At 39.7% G+C, this 19,649-nt stretch overlaps 1 protein-coding gene across 1 annotated transcript in view; it reads right to left on the reverse strand.

Moving 5' to 3' along the window:
- iars2 (isoleucyl-tRNA synthetase 2, mitochondrial) overlaps nucleotides 1-19,649 on the reverse strand; it is a 103,816-nt gene that overhangs the window by 35,279 nt on the left and 48,888 nt on the right. Inside the window, exon 14 of the mRNA XM_073050795.1 lies at nucleotides 19,214-19,307. Coding sequence (XP_072906896.1) covers nucleotides 19,214-19,307 — 94 coding nt within the window. The remainder of the gene's footprint in view (nucleotides 1-19,213; nucleotides 19,308-19,649) is intronic.

Raw genomic sequence — 19,649 nt, forward strand, 5'->3', positions numbered from 1 at the left:
GAAATTCTGTGAACATTAGTTGTGTCATCAGCAAATTTATAGTGTTTGAGCCTTGGCTCAACGCACCATCATGGGTATAGAGTACAGCAGTGGGCCAAGCATGTATCCTTAAGGTGCACCACTGTTGACTGTCAGTGAAAATGATATGTTATTTCCGATCTGCACTGACCGTGGTCTCCAGATGAGGAAGTCAAGGATCCACTTGCAGAGGGGAGTTCAGGGGCCCTGGTGTTGGAGCTTATTGATTAGTACGGAGGAGATGATTGTGTTGAATGCTGAGCTGTAATCAATGAACAACTTGACATACGTGTTACTATTGTGCAGGTGATCCAAGGCTAAGTAGAGAACCAGTGAAATTGCATCAACGATAGACTTATTGTGTCAATTGTGTGCAATGGGTCCATGTTCTTGCTTAGGCAGGAGTTAATTCTGAGCATGATCAAGTTCTCAAAGCACTTCATCACCATAGATGTGAGTGCATCTGGGCAATAGTTGTTGAGGCAGCTCACCCAGCTCTTCTTGGACATTGGTATGATTGTCGCCCTTCTGAAGTGGGTGGGAACCTACAATGTAGCAGTGAGAGATTGAAGATGTCCTTGAACACTCCAGCCAGTTGGTTGGCACAAGTTTTTAATGCCCTACCAGGTAGACCACCAGGTCCTGATGCCTTATGAGAGTTCACCCTTATGAAAGCAATTTTGCCATAGGCCTCTGAGACAGATTACCGGATTACCAGATGCTGCAGGATTCACACAGGAGTAATTTTATTCCCCCTTTCAAAGTGTGCATAAAATGCATTAAGCTCATCTGAGACTGAAGCATCACAGTCATTAATAATGTTAGGATTTGTTTTCTACGAAGTAATGACTTGCAAAGACTACCAGAACCGATATGCATTCAATTCCATCTCTCACTTCAATCAGAATTGCTTTTTCAATCTTAAAATAGCCTTCTGCAGGTCCTACTTGGATTTCTTGTAAAGCTCTGGACCACCGGTCTTGAATGCCACAGATCTAACCCTCAGCAGACTACATCTCTCAGTTCATCCATGGCTCTTGGTAGGGATATGTAAAGTGTGTTTTTGAAGACACACACTAAACCACACAGGTCTTGATCAGGGTCAGGTCAAGGTAGAGGCTGAATGGTAATCTTTGAAAAGGTTAAATTAACAAATGATGAAGAAATAACTTTGGCTGAGGTGGAAAATGAATTACTGGTGAAAGTACACACTTTGTGATAGAAAAGTTACAAGGTCCGACCTATTTTTAACGATGATTAATTCAAGGGATGTGGGCCAAGCCAGGATTTAATAGCTTATCCCTAAATGCCCTTGAGATGTCTTTTCTGCACCTGCATTCCTTGAAGTGTGGGTATACTCTCTACATTAGGCAGAGCTCTGTGGGACTTTGACCCAGCAATAGTGAAGTAATAACAATATATTTCAAAGTCAGGTCGGCGTGTGCTTTAGAGGGCAGTTTCGTGGAAGTAGAGTTTCCATGCTTTTGCTGCCCTTGTCTTTCTGCTGGAAGATGTCAAGGTTTGAAAAGAGCTGTCCAAGGAACCCCACCCAGCGTCAATGATGAAACACAAAACTGAGGACTGAAACTCTCAAAACACTGCATACTGAAAACTACCTCAAAAGGATTATATTGTTGCAACAATATACAAGCTGATATCCCATGACACTGAGATTTCAACATATTCTATTCTTTGAGGTACAGCCTCAGACTCTTGGCAGTATTGACCAAAATGAAGTGCAAATCTCCAATTCCTAAGCCTCAATCAATGGCACTGAATATCTAGATGGCAAACAGCAAATATGTAGGATATATTCTCCCTCGTTTTGTTTAAGAAGACATACCTGGTATCTAATCATTTCCCATTTGTGAATTGCCACTTAAAACATGAATAAGAATCAGACACAAAATGCTGGTGGAACACGATGCTGCCTGGCCTGCTGTGTTCCACCAGCATTTTGTGTGTGTTGCTGTTTGAATTTCCAGCATCTGCAGATTTCCTCGTGTTTGTGCTATAAGAATCAGAATGTTTATTATCCCCAGCATGTGACATGAAATTTGTTAATTTAGCAGCATCAGTTCAATGCAATACATAATCTAGCGGAGAAAAAAAATAATAAATAAAATAAAAAAATAATAAACAAAAGAGTAAATCAATTATATATATTGAATAGATTTAAAAACATGCAAAAACAGAAAATACTGTATACTAAAAAAAAAGTGAGGTAGTGTCCAAAGATTCAATGTCCATTTAGGAATCAGATGGTGGAGAGAAAGAAGCTGTTCCTGAATTGCTGAGTGTGTGCCTTCAGGCTTCTGTACCTCCTACCTGATGGTAACAGTAAGAAAAGGGCATGCCCAAAGTGCTGGAGGTCCTAAATAACGGACGCTGCCTTTCTGAGACACCGCTCCCTAAAGATGTCTTGGGTACTTTGTAGGCTGGTGCCCAAGATGGAGCTGACTAGATTTACAACCTTCTGCAGCTTCTTTCGGTCCTGTGCAGTAGCCCCTCCATACCAGACAGTGATGCAGCCTGTCAGAATGCTCTCCACAGTGCAACTATAGAAGCTTTTGAGTGTATTTGTTGACATGCCAAATCTCTGCAAACTCCTAACAAAGTATAGCCACTGTCCTGCTTTCTTTATAAATACATTGATAAGTTGGGACCAGGTTAGATCATCAGAGAACTTGACACCCAGGAACATGAAGCTGCTCACTTTCTCCACTTCTGATCACTCTATGAGGATTGGTATGTGTTCCTTCGTCTTACCCTTCTGGAAGTCCATCTCTTTCATCTTACTGGCATTGAGAGAATCAGCTCTTTCATCTTACTGGCATTGAGAGAATTAGCTCTTTCATCTTACTGGCATTGAGTGCCAGGTTGTTGCTGCAGCACTACTCCACTAGTTGGCATATCTCACTCCTGTACGCCTTCTCGTCACCACCTGAGATTCTACCAACAATGGCTGTATCATCAACAAATTTATAAATGGTATTTGAGTTATGCCTACCCACACAGTCATGGATATATAGAGAGTAGAGCAGCGGGCTAAGCACACACCGCTGAGGCGTGCCAGTGTTGATCATCAGCGAGGAGGATATGTTGTCACCACTCTGCACAAATTGTGGTCTTCCAGTTAGAAAGTCAAGGATCCAATGGTAGAGGGAGGTACAGAGGCTCAGTTCTGCAACTTCTCAATCGGGATTGTGGGAATGACGGTATTAAAAGTTGAGCTGTAGTCGATGAACAGCATCCTGACATAGGTGTTTGTGTTGTCTAGGTGGTCTAAAGCCACGTAGAGAGCCATTGAGATTGCATCTGCCATTGACCTATTGTGGTGATACACAAATTGCAATGGGTCCAGATCCTTCCTGAGGCAGGAGTTCAGTCTAGTTATGACCAACCTTTCAAAGCATTTCATCACTGTCAATGTGAGTGCACTATATTATAAACTCCAAGATAACACAATAGTGAAATAATTCCATAACATCCTACAAGAGGGAATGAAGAAAGCTTCAAAACAGAAACAAAGGATGCAACAAGTTGACAGATTGTTTGGTGGTTAAAGGAGATGAATCAGCAGGTGGCAGTATAGACAACATGCTTTTCATTTTAAATGCCTGCCGTAGGTACACACAAACCTTGTATTTTATGGCATGATCATGAATTACACAAAGTGTCTCACAAATTGAAGTGAGTGTTACTCTGAATAGAAAATTCTTTAATGATTTATGTCGATTTCACGTCAGAACTCAACTGAAAGATGCTAGCCACGAACCATCCAGAGGGCAGTGGCTGACCAGTATAAGACAAATGGTTACGATTGATACTGAAGTGCTCAAAAACTAAACATAAATGAAAATATGTAGAACAAGCTTCTAAAAAAAAAATCAATTAGTACTTCACAAATACTAAACAGTGGCAATTTATCTGGTATAAAGCGAGTTCAAGTTTATTATCATCTGAATGTACAACCAAATGAAACAACTTTCTTCTGGACCTTGATACACCCACAATACAAATATCACACACAGCATATAAAACAATATATCACCACAAATAAATTAATAAAATACAATTTAAACGCATGTGAAGTATGCAACACAGGGAAACAGTGAACAGTAGAATAAACAGCTCATTGTCCAAGGAATGAGACCTCAGTTGTGGTAAGAGTCATTCATTACTCTCACAGCCTGAGGAAAGAAGCTGTTAACCAGTCTGGTAGTCCTAGTGATGTTCCTGTACCTTCTTGATGATAGTGTGTCAAAGAGATTATGGGAGGGGTGGTACGAATCCTCACCAATGCTTCAGACCTTTCATATACAATGCTCACAGCAAATAGGAGCAGGGAGACTATGGAGATCCTCGTAGGGTTTTGCCCTGATGCTTCCCTACCACACAATGACGCAGCCGGACAGGATGCACTTAATGGTGCTCCTGTAGAATGCTGTTAGAATGAGGACAGGGAGCCTTGCACATCTTAGTCTCCTCAGAAAGTGCAGACACTGCTCTGCCTTCTTGACTAATGAGGTGGTGTAGTGGGCCCACGTTAGATCATCCATTATGTGCACACCTAGGAACTCTGTGCACTTTATTTTCGTCCCGGCAGAGACAGTAATGTGCAATGGAGAGTGGTTGACCCGTGCCTTCCTGAAGTTCACAATTATCTCTTCTGTCTTGTCCACATTAAGACTCAGGTTGTTGTTCTCACACCATTTGACAAGCCTCTCTGATGTTGACTTATCTTTGTTGTCAATAAAGCTAACCTCTGTTCTATTATCAGTGAAGTTAATGGTGCAGTTTGAGCTGGATCTAGCAGTGCAGTTGTAAATCAGCACCATGAACAGCAGCCGGCAGAACACACAGCCCTGGGGGACACCAGTGCTCAGCGTGATGGAGCTGGAGATGTTGTTGCCAACTCAGACTGTCTGGGATCTTGAGTACCAACAAGAACAGTTTACCTACCAGCCTCCACAGGATGATCATCTTAAAACTTTGAAGTTGATGAAGTCCTAGCACATGAAGCTTAATTTTCTGGGTAGGACAGGACAGAGCGGAGGACCAAAACAATAGCATCATCAGTGGCCCGGTTTGAGTGATAGGAGGGGAAAAGAGTGAGATTGGACTGGAAGAAAAGAGAGACACAGGGGAAAACAGCTAGTTTAGACCCAAGGTTGAGAGCGTGAGAAAAAGAGCAAAAGAAAGGAAAAAGATAAATCAAGTGTGAATAAGGAAAATAATTCAATGGCATGGGTGATAAAGTCACCAACGTGTTTCAGAACAAATATAATCAAACATGTCACAAAGGGCTATGCAAATGAAATGAAAGATGTTTAAAAAGCAAAATCAAAGTAATCTGTTAAAAACAAAAAGGAAAAATGCCTGCTGGAAACTGCTGGGACAAGGTAGGTGAGGATATGAGCACACTAAGTGCAATGCATTGAAAATTCTGAATGATAGTGCAGTACTAAGATAAGGAGATTGGTGAATTAAGCTTCAAGTAGAATAGAATGCTTGAAGGAGAAATTGTGAATTATTAAAAAATGTATTTACTAAGGTTACTAGCAGTCCATGAACTTTAACAAGAAAACAAGTAATTTTCATACAACTTAGTCAGCATCTCTTGAGAAAGGATTTTCTCAATGATCCTTGAAATCAAGGTTAAACAAATCAATCTAAACAAAAAAGTAAAATCTGTCAAATTTAATATTGAAAAGGAAAATCTTTAGGAGAACAACGCTTATAAGCAGCAATATGGATTGTCCACAAAAATCATGTGTTTTTCCTTTCATGTTTTTTGGCACCACAATCTCACAAATGATGCAGACATGACCTGGCAATTATGAGAGGGAGTTGCTGATAAAAATTAAGGTTTGATGGAATAATGCTTTTCTACAATGAGATAACAAGGATTACTTCCAAAGTCCTAAAAGTTTAGGGGGCCATATAAATAGATGTCATCTTCCTGAAAATGAACAATTGTATGATAAGGATATATTTACTTTAATGAGTAAGCAAACTCTAACAGTAAAGCTGATAAAATATTACAGCTTTAACCTTTGGAATTATACCAGTAATTGGTGATTATTCCTCCTAAACAGTCGGCCAATTTCAATCTAAAATGATTAAGAAACAATATTTTGAAATATTAAAACTTGATTTTCAAGAAGTCTAAACAATGCATAAATTATTTTCATAACCTTCCAGACCCCCTGATCAAATCTCAGTGTTTGGATACCACATCAAGGAAGGATAAATGGAACTCAAGGGAGTCTTATCAGAATGATAAGGACTAAATTACTACGAGAGATTGCACAAATTGGGGTTATGCTTCCTGGAAATTTGCAGCTTAACTATTTTATTTGTAAAAGGTTGACAGAATTTAGAATTCTCTTCAGACAGTTAATGGCCATGTCAATGACTAACTTCAAATTTTATACTGACAGATTTTTGTCACAGGTCACAGATCAATTTCTATGTTGCTGCATTGTAGCATTGGTTTGGAGAGCTAAATGACAAACCAATAACAAAAACGGGCAAATTTAGTGAAATGAAAATAAAATAAATGGAAAGGTCATTTCCTACATGTTCTTGTTCTTCCTCCATATTCCTTTTCTGACTAGAGTTGATCTACCTTTATAAATATAATCAATAAATTAGTCTGCTGACGAGTGGTAGAAAATTCCATAGGCTAAGCACCCTTCAGGTGAAGAACTGTCTCCTCATCTCAGTCCACTGTCTCAGTCTCCTCAGTCCACTAAGACTAAAGCACACTGAAAAAGATGGTGGTAGAGGCTGATGCAATAAGGATATGTAAGAGATTCACAGATAGGATGAAAGAAAAAAAATGGAGTGTTATGGGCTGTGTATGAGGGATGGGATAGAATGATAGTGGAGCTGCGTTATATAGGTCAGTACTGTTAACACTATGATCCCTGGTTCCAGGCACCTCAGCCAGGGGTAACATCCTCCTTACATTCAACGTGTCCATCATTCTTGGAATTTTGTTCATTTAATTGAGATCTGCTCACAATTTCTTAAATACTGGAGAACACAGACCTAGACAACCCATTCTCTCCTCATGGGTCCTTCCATCCCAGGAATTACTCTGGTGATGCACGAACTCTATGCACAAGTATTTTCTTTCTTATTAAGTACGGAGACCAAAATTGCATGCCACACTTCAGGAGTGATCTCACCAAGACCATGTAAAAGTGTATAAGACATCATAACCTTGCATTCAAAACCTCTTGCAATAAAGGTCAACATATTATCTGCTTTCTTAACAGCAGGTTGCACCAATCTTCTAAATAATTTGTATTTTCTGTTTTTTCCTGCTATTTCCTACGTACAGTATATGCACATTATACAACCTGTTTAGAATATGCCTGATCACTCAACTTACATAAATCACCTTTAAGTATCTTGGCATCCTCCTCACAACCCTACACAATTTTGTGTCATGTAGATATTTAGTGACTTATTTGGTTCTCTCATCCATATCATTTATATATATTGTGAGTAGCTGAGGTACATGCACTAATGTCTGCAGTACCCAGTAGTCACTGCCTTCCTGAAAAAGTCTCATTTATTCCCACTGTTTTCTTTTTCAATCTATTACCCCCACATGCTTCAATTCTACACATTAATCTTTAAAATGGGTCTTTATCAAAGGTCTTTTGAAAATCCAAACATTCCAAATCCCCTTTTTCTATTCTACCAGTTTCATTCTCAGAAAGATCTAGCTGGTTTGACTTGTCAAACACAATTTACCTTTTATAAATCTGTACTTTGTCTAGTCACCTCAATATTTCCCAAGTGCCTTATTCTGTCAATCTCCTTAACAATAAAGCGTTTCCCGACAACTAATGTTAGGCTAACAGGTTTATAGCTCCCTGTGTTTTCTTCCTTTACTAATCAGTGGGGTTTTACTTGCCATCCCTCCAATATACGGGAACAGTCTTATAAACCACAGAAATTTTGGAAGATGACAACCAATCCTTTTCAGCCCTCTAGAATGCAGATCATCAGGTCCAGAGGATATATTTCTCTTAATCCCATTAATCTTTCCGCTACTGTTTATTTACTTAGAGACATAGAGTAACACATCATGGAAACAGGCCTTCCAGGCTAACTCAACCATGCCAACCAAGGTGCCCACCTAACATAATTTGATTTGCTAACATTTTGCCCGTGTCCCTGTGAACAACCTCTACCCATGTACTTATCCAAATGTTTTTTAAATTCCATTATTGTACTGTCTGAACTTCTTTCTCTGGCAGCTCATTCATGAAAGCATCACCCTCTGCTTGAAGAAGATGCTCCTCTGGGACAACCTCTTTTTAAATCTATGCTTCAGGGTTTTTTGATTCCTTTTGCCTGGGGAAAAAGACTTTGCATTCACCCTATCTTTGACCCTCATGATTTTCTACACCCCTAAAAGGTCACTTTTCATTATTCTATACTCCAAGTAATGAAGTCCTAGTCTGCTGAACCCCTCACTCTAACTCAGGCCTCTAAATTTCTTCATTTGATTACTCTTGCTTTCCTAACTTGTCTGGGAAGTTATCTGTGTCCATAAAGGCAAAACCAAGTATTTGTTTAATTGCTCTAACAACTTTTTGTTTATCATTATGAATTCTCCAGTTTCAGATGGTGAAAGATTACATTTGTCTTCCTTAATCCTTCTCTTGTTATATATTTATTGAAAACTCTTTATCATCTGGTTTGATCTTCCTTTCAGGTTTACTCTTGTACTGCTTATGCTTTCTTTATCTATCTTGGTCCAATATTACTCTAGGTTGCCGTCAGTTCTCAAGTCTTGCTTCATTATATGACTTCTCCTTGGAATCAATACTATCCTTTTGTCAGCCACTTTGAGTTGTTTTGTGCCAGAAAGGACGGCAAACTGTTGCAGTTCCTAATATGTTAGTCACTACTTAACCTCATCATACCTTTCAATGAATCGCCCCAATCTAACTGTAATTCTGTAAGAATAGATAATTTACTGCAAGATGTAAAGTAATAAAATCAACCTTTGCTTTATGTTTGCACTTTGACTGGCAAACACAATTCTAAAGATATGCTCACTTAAAAAATAAGCTAACACATCTGTTAAATATTATCAAATATGGTGCTGTTGAAATAGATTATTATATCTTAAAGCTAAACAATTTGCTACTAACATGCAATACTCTGTTTGGAATGAAGTTCATAAAAAATTCTGTAAAAGACAAACCTTAGCTTTCTTTTGGAATAAATTTTTGAGTATTTCAGCCCTTTAGCTCTTAAATTGGGCAAAAATTGTTTAGCTAACAACTGGAATTTTTCAAACAGAATGTGAAAGTTGTACTGTTTTTAAAACAGCCTGTCCATTTAATCCCTGAAATCTATGTGCAGTAAATGCAGAAATCAATTGTTTTTGAGGGATATTTCCAGGTCAGAATATACAAATCTAATATTGATGCTATATCCAATGGGTAGTTTAAGGACTTTGATTGTGCTATGTTGCATTGACATAAGAAGATGTATGAGAGAACTGAACTCTGAATTATAAAACACTTGTTATTAACACAAAAATGTAGAAAGTAGTGTCAGTCTGTGAGTTTGCTCCACCATTCAATATGATCATGGCAAATTTTTTGTCACAAGGTGACACTAAGATTGATGGTGTTGTGGACATGTAGGAGGTTGTCATAGCCAACAGTGGAACATTGATAGGATTCTGAGCTAAGATGTGGCAGATGGAGTTCAATCCAGAGAAGTGTGAAGTCATACACTTTGGAAGATCAAACTTGATAACAAAGTCCAAAGTTAATGGCATGATTCTTAGTAGTGTAGAGGAACACAGGGATCTTGGGGTAAAAGATTCTTCAAAGTTTCCATACAAGTTGATAGGGTGTATGGCAAGTTGGCCTTCATTAGTCGGGGGATTGAGTTCAAGAGCCATGAAGTAATGTTGCAGCTCTATGAAACTCTGGTTAGCATTGTGCTCCATTCTTGTTGCTTCATTATTTAAAGGATATAGAAGCTTTAGAGAGTACACACGTTTACAAGGCTGCTGCCTGGATTAGAAAACATGTCTTGTGAAGTAAGATTGAGCAAGCTAGGGCTTTTCTCTTAGGAAAAAAGGATGAGGAGACTTGATAGAGGTGTATAAGATCATATGAGACATACAGACTGCCTTATTCCTAGGGTGGCAATGGCTAATATGAGTTGACATACTTTTAAGGTGATTGGAGGAAAGTATAGGGTTGAATGTGACAGACAGAGAGTGGGAAGTGCATGCTGGGGCTAGTGGTAAAGGCAAGATACATTAGAGACATTTTTAAGAGACACTTAGATAGGCATATAGATGAAAGAAAAACTGAGGACTACATAGGATGGAAGGGTTAGCTTGATCTTGGAATAGGTTGGCACAACATCTTGGGCCATACAGTGCTGTACTGCTCTATGTTTTAAATAATACTATATTCTGCTTCTTTGTCATTCTACTTGATATTTTATTGTGTCTCCTTCTTTCTTAAATATTTTCAGCATCTTGGTCTCCATTGCTTTCCACGGTAAAGGATTCCACAAGTTCACTACCTTTTGCCTCCTTTCTATATACTTATATTTATATCAAGTTCTATATACTTGACACAGTATCCCGAGATGTGAACTTCTCAGTTTTGACCCACCAGGGAAACAACCAATTGTATCCTGCTGTTATATCTAATCAGAATTTTCACTTTTCCATACGATAGTCTTTCATACATCTAAACTGGTGAGTACAGACCTAGCTGACTAACCTTTTTGCAAAAGATAGTTCTGCTATCCAGGAATCACTGGTAAATCTTTGCTGCACTCACTATATAGCAGGTATAGCCTTCCTTAATGTAATAAAGGACTTCACTCTGCATTTGAGATTCATTCTCACTGAGGCCCTGTATAACTGTATCCTAACACACACAATCCTGTATGCAAAACCTCTAACAATGAAGGCCAACTTAGCATCTTCCCTAACTGCCTATTGTTGCTTTCACTGAGGAACCCCATACATTTCCTTGATTTCCCAAAGCAGGTTTTATATAGATTTCTTATAAAGTTACTCACTTTTTGTTGAGTAAGGTAATAGCCAAAATGATAACTTACTAAATTATTTGCTTTGATGTAAGGAGAAATTTTCAGTGCAGTCACATAGGGGATACAAAAGACTGCAGTTGTTCTTGTCTGGAGCAAAAACAAACTACTCAAGGAACTCAATGGGTTGAAACCCCTCACCTTGACCGAACAGAGTAGAGGGGAGGAGAAGGAGTGGGGCAAAAGATAGGGAAATCCAGTTGGGATGTATTGATTGGCAGATGGTGGAAGGAAGAATGAAAATGGTGACAAGAAGCTGGGATGAGATACGTAGAACATCAAAGGGCTACAAGTGATGCAGTTTGATAGGAATGGAAGGTGGAACATGGAACTAGATAAGGGAAATGGGGCGAGCAGATGAAGAGGAAAGAAACTGGCGATAAGGCTTGAGCAGTGGATGGACATTGGCAGTGTATAAGAATGAACCATATAGACCTTTGTAGGGCTGCACTGGAGTATAGTGTGCAATTCTGGTCTCCCCATGACAGGAAGGATGTGGAGTCTTTGGAAAGGGTGCAGAAGAGGTCTATCACGAAGCTGCCTCAAGGGCATGATCTGAAAGGAGAAGCTGGACAAACCTGGGTTGTTTTCCCTAGAGCATCAGAGACTAAGGGGAGATTGGAGAAAATTTTATATGATTTTGAAAAGGCATAAAAACTTATCTCCCCAGGGTATTAGAGGACATGCATTTAAGGTGAGATGCAGAAAGTTTAAAGGAGCTGTGTAAATTTTGTTTTAAAAAAACATGATGTACCTGGAATGGGCTGCCGGGGGTCTTGGTGGAAGCAGATATAATAAAGGTGTTTAAAAATCTGTTAAGACACATGGATATGCAGGGAATGGAGGAATGCAGATCATGTACAAGCAGAAGAAATTTTGGCATAAAAGGCTACTCGTGTGCTGTACTGTTCTATGTTCTGAGTAGTCAGAAGAAAAGGCAAAGGGACAGAGAAGGAACAAGTTAACTGAAGGATTCTTGAAGAAGTGTTCATGTTATTGTGGACAGAGAGCAGGTATTTGTCAAAGCGGTCGTCTAGTCTGCACTTGGTCTTACCAAAGCGGAGGAAACATCAAGAGCATCAAATGCAGTAGACAATGTTGGAGGAGATGCATATGAATCTCTGCCTCACACTGAAGGGCGGTTCAGGTCCCTGGATAGTGCTGAGAAAGGTGTAGGGAGAGGTGCTACATCTTCTATGGCTGCAGGGAAAAGCACATAGGGAGAGCTCACTGCTACATTCAGAGATTCCTACCTGCATCAAAAAGGTGACAGTCACACCAGGGTCCATGAACAGCAGGTTGAGCCACCTCAACATCTATCGTCCAGTTGCACTCATATCTACTGTTGAGGTTCGTCATGGCCAGAATCAACTCCTGCTTAAGCAAGGACCTGGACCCCTGCAATTTGCTTATTGCTGCAATCAATCTACAGCAGATACGATCTCACTGGCTCTCCACTCAGTCTTGGATCACCTGGATAACCGTAATACCTACGTTAGACTGCTGCTTACTGTTTACAGCTGAGCATTCTTTGTTCTTTTTTTGCACTGGTTATTTAGAGTAATAGAAAAGTACAATATAGAAACATGCCCTTTGGCCCATCTAGTACATGCTGAGCTATTTAAACTGCCTATGATCATCGACCTGCACTGGGACCATAGCCTTCCTTACTCCAACCATCCACATATCTATCCAAACTTCTCTTAAACATTGAAATAGAGCTCACATGTACCACTTACACTGGCAGCTCAATCCACACTCTCATGAGTCTCTGAATGAAGAAGTTTCACCTCATGTTCCCCTTAAAGTTTTCACCTTTCACCCTTAATCCATGACCTAAAGTTGTAGTCCCACAAAACCTCAGTGGAAAAAGCCTGCTTGCATTTACCCGATCTATACCCCTCATAATTTTTGAATATCTCTATCAAGTCTCCACTCAATCTTTTATGTTCCAAGGAATAAAATCCTAACCTATCCAATCTTTCCATATAACTCAGGTCCTCCAGAACCAGCAACATCCTTGTAAATTTTCTCTGTATTTTTTTGACCTTATTTACATCTTTTCTGTAGGTAGGCGACCAAAACTGCACACAATACTCCAAGTTAGGCTTCACCAATGTGTTAACTTCAACTTAACATCCCATCTCCTGTACTCAATACTTTGATTTTTGAAGGCCAATGTGCCAAAAGTGCACTTTCAAAGATTTATGGACATGTACTTCCAGACCCCTTTGGTCTACCTCACTCTTCAGTGCCCTACAATTCACTGTGTAGGACCTACCCTGGCTGGTCCTCCTGAAGTGCAACACCTTGTCTGCATTAAATTCTATCTGGCATTTATCAGCTCATTTTTCCAGCTGGTCCATGGGAATCTTCCCAGTGTCTTGTGGAATTTTCCATTTGCGACATTACGTCAGCACTCACAATAAAATCAGATTTCGGAGGTTTTCAGATTTTGGAATTTCAGAGAAGGGGTACTCAACCTGTATTAAGTATTGCAATGTACTGCTGCAGCAAAACAAATTTCATGACATATGCTAATACTATTAAACCTGATCATAATTCTTTCCCAATGATTCCTACAATGACATGGGATCAAATTTCTTTGTTATTCCCTCCAAGACATATAGCATCCTTCCTAGGAGATTAATCTTTTATCATTACATCAAAACATAAAACTCCCCAACCAATAATATTGCAGGATTAGCTTTACCAGAAGACTGCAATGATTTAAAATAGTGAATCATTGTTTTGCAACAGCAGAGGAATGGACAATTAAATGCCAGTGATGCCCACATACCTAAATACGATAATAATAGCTATTAGGGGAATGCTTTAATTCTTGTCTCCTAGTTAATACATTGTAGATTCTTTATTCAGGCAAATAATCTTGATTGAACCTTCAGCAGTTCTTTCAATGAACTCAGATGTTCAACTGAGGCTGCACCTGCCTACTGCATGGATTGGTTCAATGCAAATAATTCTCGTCTAATCCTGAAAGGAATGGAGCTATCTTGCGGTCTGGAAAATATTCTTTTCTCAGCAGCATGCCCAAAAGTAAATAATCTGGACTTGCATCTGCTGTATTGTTGCTATTGAACTAATTGTTAAGCATTTCGGCAGTTGCTATTATTTATTCAAATAACAGGCTTTGTGTCCTTGTCACATACCTACAAATCAAATCTAAGAATCCCCAGTCTCAATTTGAGATACTACTTTAATGTGACTGTTTAAAAACCCATTTAATACAAGTTTATTTTCTTCTCCTTAAGTCACATTGCCAATTGTATCAGCAATATTTAACTGAAAATAACATGTACGAAACACGTTTAATACTTTTTCTATGAAATATGTTATATTGCTAAAAACTTGCCAAGTAGAACTAATACAATTCACAGAACATAGAATAGTACAGCACATTACAGGGCCTTCGGCCCACAATGTTGTGCCGACCCTCAAACCCTGCCTCCCATATAACCCCCCACCTTAATTCCTCCATATACCTGTCTAGTAGTCTCTTAAACTTCACTAGTGTATCTGCCTCCACCACTGACTCAGGCAATGCATTCCATGCACCAACCACTCTGAGTGAAAAACCTTCCTCTAATATCCCCCTTGAACTTCCTTCCCCTTAACTTAAAGCCATGTGCTCTTGTACTGAGCAATGGTGCCCGGGGGAAGAGGTGCTGGCTGTCCACTCTGTCTATTCCTCTTAATATCTTGTACACCTCTATCATGTCTCCTCTCATCCTCCTTCTCTCCAAAGAGTAAAGCCCTAGCTCCCTTAATCTCTTATCATAATCCATACTCTCTAAACCAGGCAACATCTGGGTAAATCTCCTCTGTACCCTTTCCAATGCTTCCACATCCTTCCTATAGTGAGGCGACCAGAACTGGACACAGTACTCCAAGTGTGGCCTAACCAGAGTTTTATAGAGCTGCATCATTACATTGCGTCTCTTGAACTCTATCCCTCGACTTATGAAAGCTAACACCCCATAAGCTTTCTTAACTACCCTATCTACCTGTGAGGCACCTTTCAGGGATCTGTGGACATGTACCCCCAGATCCCTCTGCTTCTCCACACTACCAAGTATCCTGCCGTTTACCTTGTACACTGCCTTGGAGTTTGTCCTTCCAAAGTGTACCACCTCACACTTCTCCGGGTTGAACTCCATCTGCCACTTCTCAGCCCACTTCTGCATCCTATCAATGTCTCTCTGCAATCTTCGACAACCCTCTACACCATCTACAACACCACCAACCTTTGTGTCGTCTGCAAACTTGCCAACCCACCCTTCTACCCTTATATCCAAGTTGTTAATAAAAATAACGAAAAGTAGAAGTCCCAGAACAGATCCTTGTGGGACACCACTAGTCACAACCCTCCAATCTGAATGTACTCCCTCCACCACGACCCTCTGCCTTCTGCAGGCAAGCCAATTCTGAATCCACCTGGCCAAACTTCCCTGGATCCCACGCCTTCTGACTTTCTGAATAAGCCTACTGTGTGGAACCTTGTCAAATGCCTTACTAAAATCCATGTAGATCGCATCCACTGCACTACCCTCATCTATATGCCTGGTCACCTCCTCAAAGAACTCTATCAGGCTTGTTAGACATGAACTGCCCTTCACAAAGCCATGCTGACTGGCCCTGATCAGACCATGATTCTTTAAATGCCCATAGATCCTATCTCTAAGAATCTTTTCCAGTAGCTTTCCCACCACAGACGTAAGGCTCACTGGTCTATAATTACCCGGACTATCCCTACTACCTTTTTTGAACAAGGGGACAACATTTGCCTCCCTCTAATCCTCCGGTACCATTCCCGTGGACAACCAGGACATAAAGAACCTAGCCAGAGGCTCAGCAATCTCTTCCCTCGCCTCGTGGAGCAACCTGGGGAATATTCAGTCAGGCCCCGAGGGCTTATCCATCCTAATGTATTTTAACAACTCCAACACCTCCTCTCCCTTCATATCAACACTCTCCAGAACATCAACCTAACTCATATTGTCCTCAGCATCATCAAGTTCCCTCTCATTGGTGAATACCGAAGAGAAGTATCCATTGAGGACCTCGCTCACTTCCACACCCTCCAGGCACATCTTCCCACTATTATCTCTAATCGGTCCTACCTTCACTCCTGTCATCCTTTTGTTCTTCACATAATTGAAGAATGCCTTGGGGTTTTCCTTTACCCTACTCGCCAAGGCCTTCTCATGCCCCCTTCTTGCTCTTCTCAGCCCCTTCTTAAGCTCCTTTCTTGTTACCCTATATTCCTCAATAGACCCATCTAATCCTTGCTTCCTAAACCTCATGTATGCTGCCTTCTTCCACCTGACTAGATTTTCCACCTCATTTGTCACCCATGGTTCCTTCACCCTACCATTCTTTATCATCCTCACCAGGACAAATTTATCTCTAACATCCTGCAAGAGATCCCTAAACATCGACCACATGTCCATAGTACACTTCCCTGCAAAAACATCATCCCAATCCATACACGCAAGTTCTAGCCTTATAGCCTCATAATTTGCCCTTCCCCAATTAAAAATTTTCCTGTCCTCTCTGATTCTATCCTTCTCCATAATAATGCTAAAGGCCAGGGAGCGGTGGTCACTGTCCCCCAGATGCTCACCCACTGACAGATCTGTGACCTGACCTGGTTCGTTACCTAATACTAGATCTAGTATGGCATTCCCCCTAGTTGGCCTGTCAACATACTGTGACAGTAATCCATCCTGGACGCACTTAACAAACTCTGCCCCATCTAAACCATTGGAACTAATCAAGTGCCAATCAATATTAGGGAAGTTAAAGTCACCCATGATAACAACCCTGTTATTTTTGCACCTTTCCAAAATCTGCCTCCCAATCTGCTCCTTCGTATCTCTGTTGCTACCAGGGGGCCTACAGAATACCCCCAGTAGAGTAACTGCTCCCTTCCTGTTCCTGACTTCCACCCATACTGACTCAAAAGAGGATCCTGCTACATTACCCACCCTTTTTGTAGCTGTAATTGTACCCCTGACCAGTAATGCCACCCCTCCTCCCCTTTCCCCCCTCTCTATCCCTTTCAAAGCACTGAAACCCAGGAATATTGAGAATCCATTCCTCCCCTGGTGCCAGCCAAGTCTCTGTAATGGCCACTACATCATAATTCCATGTATGTATCCAAGCTCTCAGTTCATCACCTTTGTTCCTGATGCTTCTTGAATTGAAGTACACACACTTTAGCCCTTTTACCTTACTACCTTTACACCCTTTATTCTGCTTCTCTTTCCGTTAGATCTGGCTTTACTCCAAGCACTTCTTTCACTGCTCTATCGCTCCGGGTCCCATCCCCCTTGCAAATTAGTTTAAATTACAATTCCCATTGAAAATTGTAATGTATTAATATTCACCATAGCTTAAAGTTTTTATTGCTAAAGAAACTGGCAATAAATGACTTATGCAGTTTTAACAGATTTATAATCTACTATAAAATTAAAATCCATAATTTTTTAACATGTTTAGTTTTAGATGGAAGATGAAATATCCAGCTTGAAAGGAACAAACTCCAGCATATTCTGGAATGTGTAAAAATCTTCCTGTTGTAGTATGATCAGGCATATCTATCACAACATCGCGCTTGTTATAGACCAGCCCTCAGGACGCATACCTTGAGAGAACTCATCATCCTTTGTTTTATTTGAACCTTTCTGCAAGTGGTTTTATTTCCTCACAGGACAGAGCAAAGCTTCCCTGATTAGGAATACAGACAACACTAATATTGCAGAATCGAGTGAGCTTGCAGAATATCTAAATCACTAAAGCTTCAACAGAAATGATGTTTGTTCAAGAATTAAAAATACAGCTACTCAAATCAAAAATAAAACCAAATTCTGAGGTTGTCCAGCACTCTCCCGTGAAGGAAAATGCCCTCTCCACACCTACTCTCTAGGCCTTTATATTATCAGTAATGTCACTAAGATTTTCACACCCCTCCCCACAACCCCTATTCTGATACCTGACTCTTTTAAACTCCAGTGAGTATAGGCCAAGAGCCATCAAACACTCATTTGTTAATCCTTTCATTCCCGGTATCATTCTTGTAAGCCTCCTCTGGATCTTTCCAATGCAGCCACATCCTTTCTAAAATATGGGGCCCAAAAATCTCTCCACACTCCAAATGTGGTCTGATCAATGCCTTACAAATGCTCAGTTTTATTATATACCATACTGTCCAGATTTAACTACTTAAATGTATCACTTCAAACCAATATTAAATTTGACATACAATATTAAATTTGCCAATTTTCCCAGTTGATCAATATCGTGTTGTAACCTTAGGTAACTTACCTCATTGTCCATTGTAACACCAGTTTGGTATCATCAACACCTAGATTCTCACCAAAATCATTAATATATCCAACAAAATAACAGAGGTTCCAGTAATGATCCCTGTAGCACATCATTGGTCACAATTCAAAAAATAACGACTGACTACCTGACCTCCACCTTTTGAGCAATTTTGTAATCAATTCATTAGATCATTCTTATTTTTCACAATAACACTTAATGTGGCATCTTACCAAATGTTTTTTGGAAATCTAGGTATTGTACATCTACTTGATTTCCTTTATCCATAGGATTTGTAAACTCTTCAAATAAGTCAGGAAAAGTAGACCATGTTTTTCAAAGTTTTACAACTTTTGAGTAATTCCGCACATAGCTTAATTATTCACATACAATGGAACGGTTTCACCAACTCTACTATTAGTAGACAACTTGCCACTGAGAGATGACATAAAAATTGAAAATGCTGAAAATACTTAGATCAGTTAAGTACCTGTGGAGTTATAGACAGAGATAAAGGGTAAATTTGATATTATTTCAGATTTCCAGAACAACAATTTATTCCTTTCCAGTTTTTAGTACTAATTTTTAGTGAAAATGAAGTCAGTTATTCAAAACCACAAAATTCCCAACTTGTTCAATGATATTCAACAATGATATACAACAGCTATATGTTGTAATAGATAAATCATTTAAAATATGTAACTTCCATTAATATTTAACTTCTAACCTTCCAACACATTCGCCCATGAGATGCCACTATCAAACCAAATATCCAGGATATCTTCTCCCTTGATATAGTTTGACACATCAGAGCCTCCACTCTGCAGAAACAAAAGCATGGCAAAATAATTTAACCAAAAAAAAACATTTGTACTGTATTTAAACCCATTACATGATTATTTAGCTGAAATTTATTGTGATACAAGAGGTCCATGTGGGCTCTTGGCAGAGGAATCCCCAATCTCATTAACTTTCTACTGATTTAATTGCATGCCTGTAACCTCATACCCATATTCATACTGCTATTCCTCTCTGATACCCTTCAACTCCCCTTTGGTTCTAATACCTGAAGTAATTAACACTAGACAGTGAACATGAATGTGGAAGGAAACTGGAGAAACAGCCAGAAACTCGCATTGTCATAGGAAGAACATGCAAACTAC

Source organism: Hemitrygon akajei, chromosome 7 (assembly GCF_048418815.1).
Source record: "Hemitrygon akajei chromosome 7, sHemAka1.3, whole genome shotgun sequence".
NCBI classification, from domain to species: Eukaryota; Metazoa; Chordata; class Chondrichthyes; order Myliobatiformes; family Dasyatidae; genus Hemitrygon; species Hemitrygon akajei.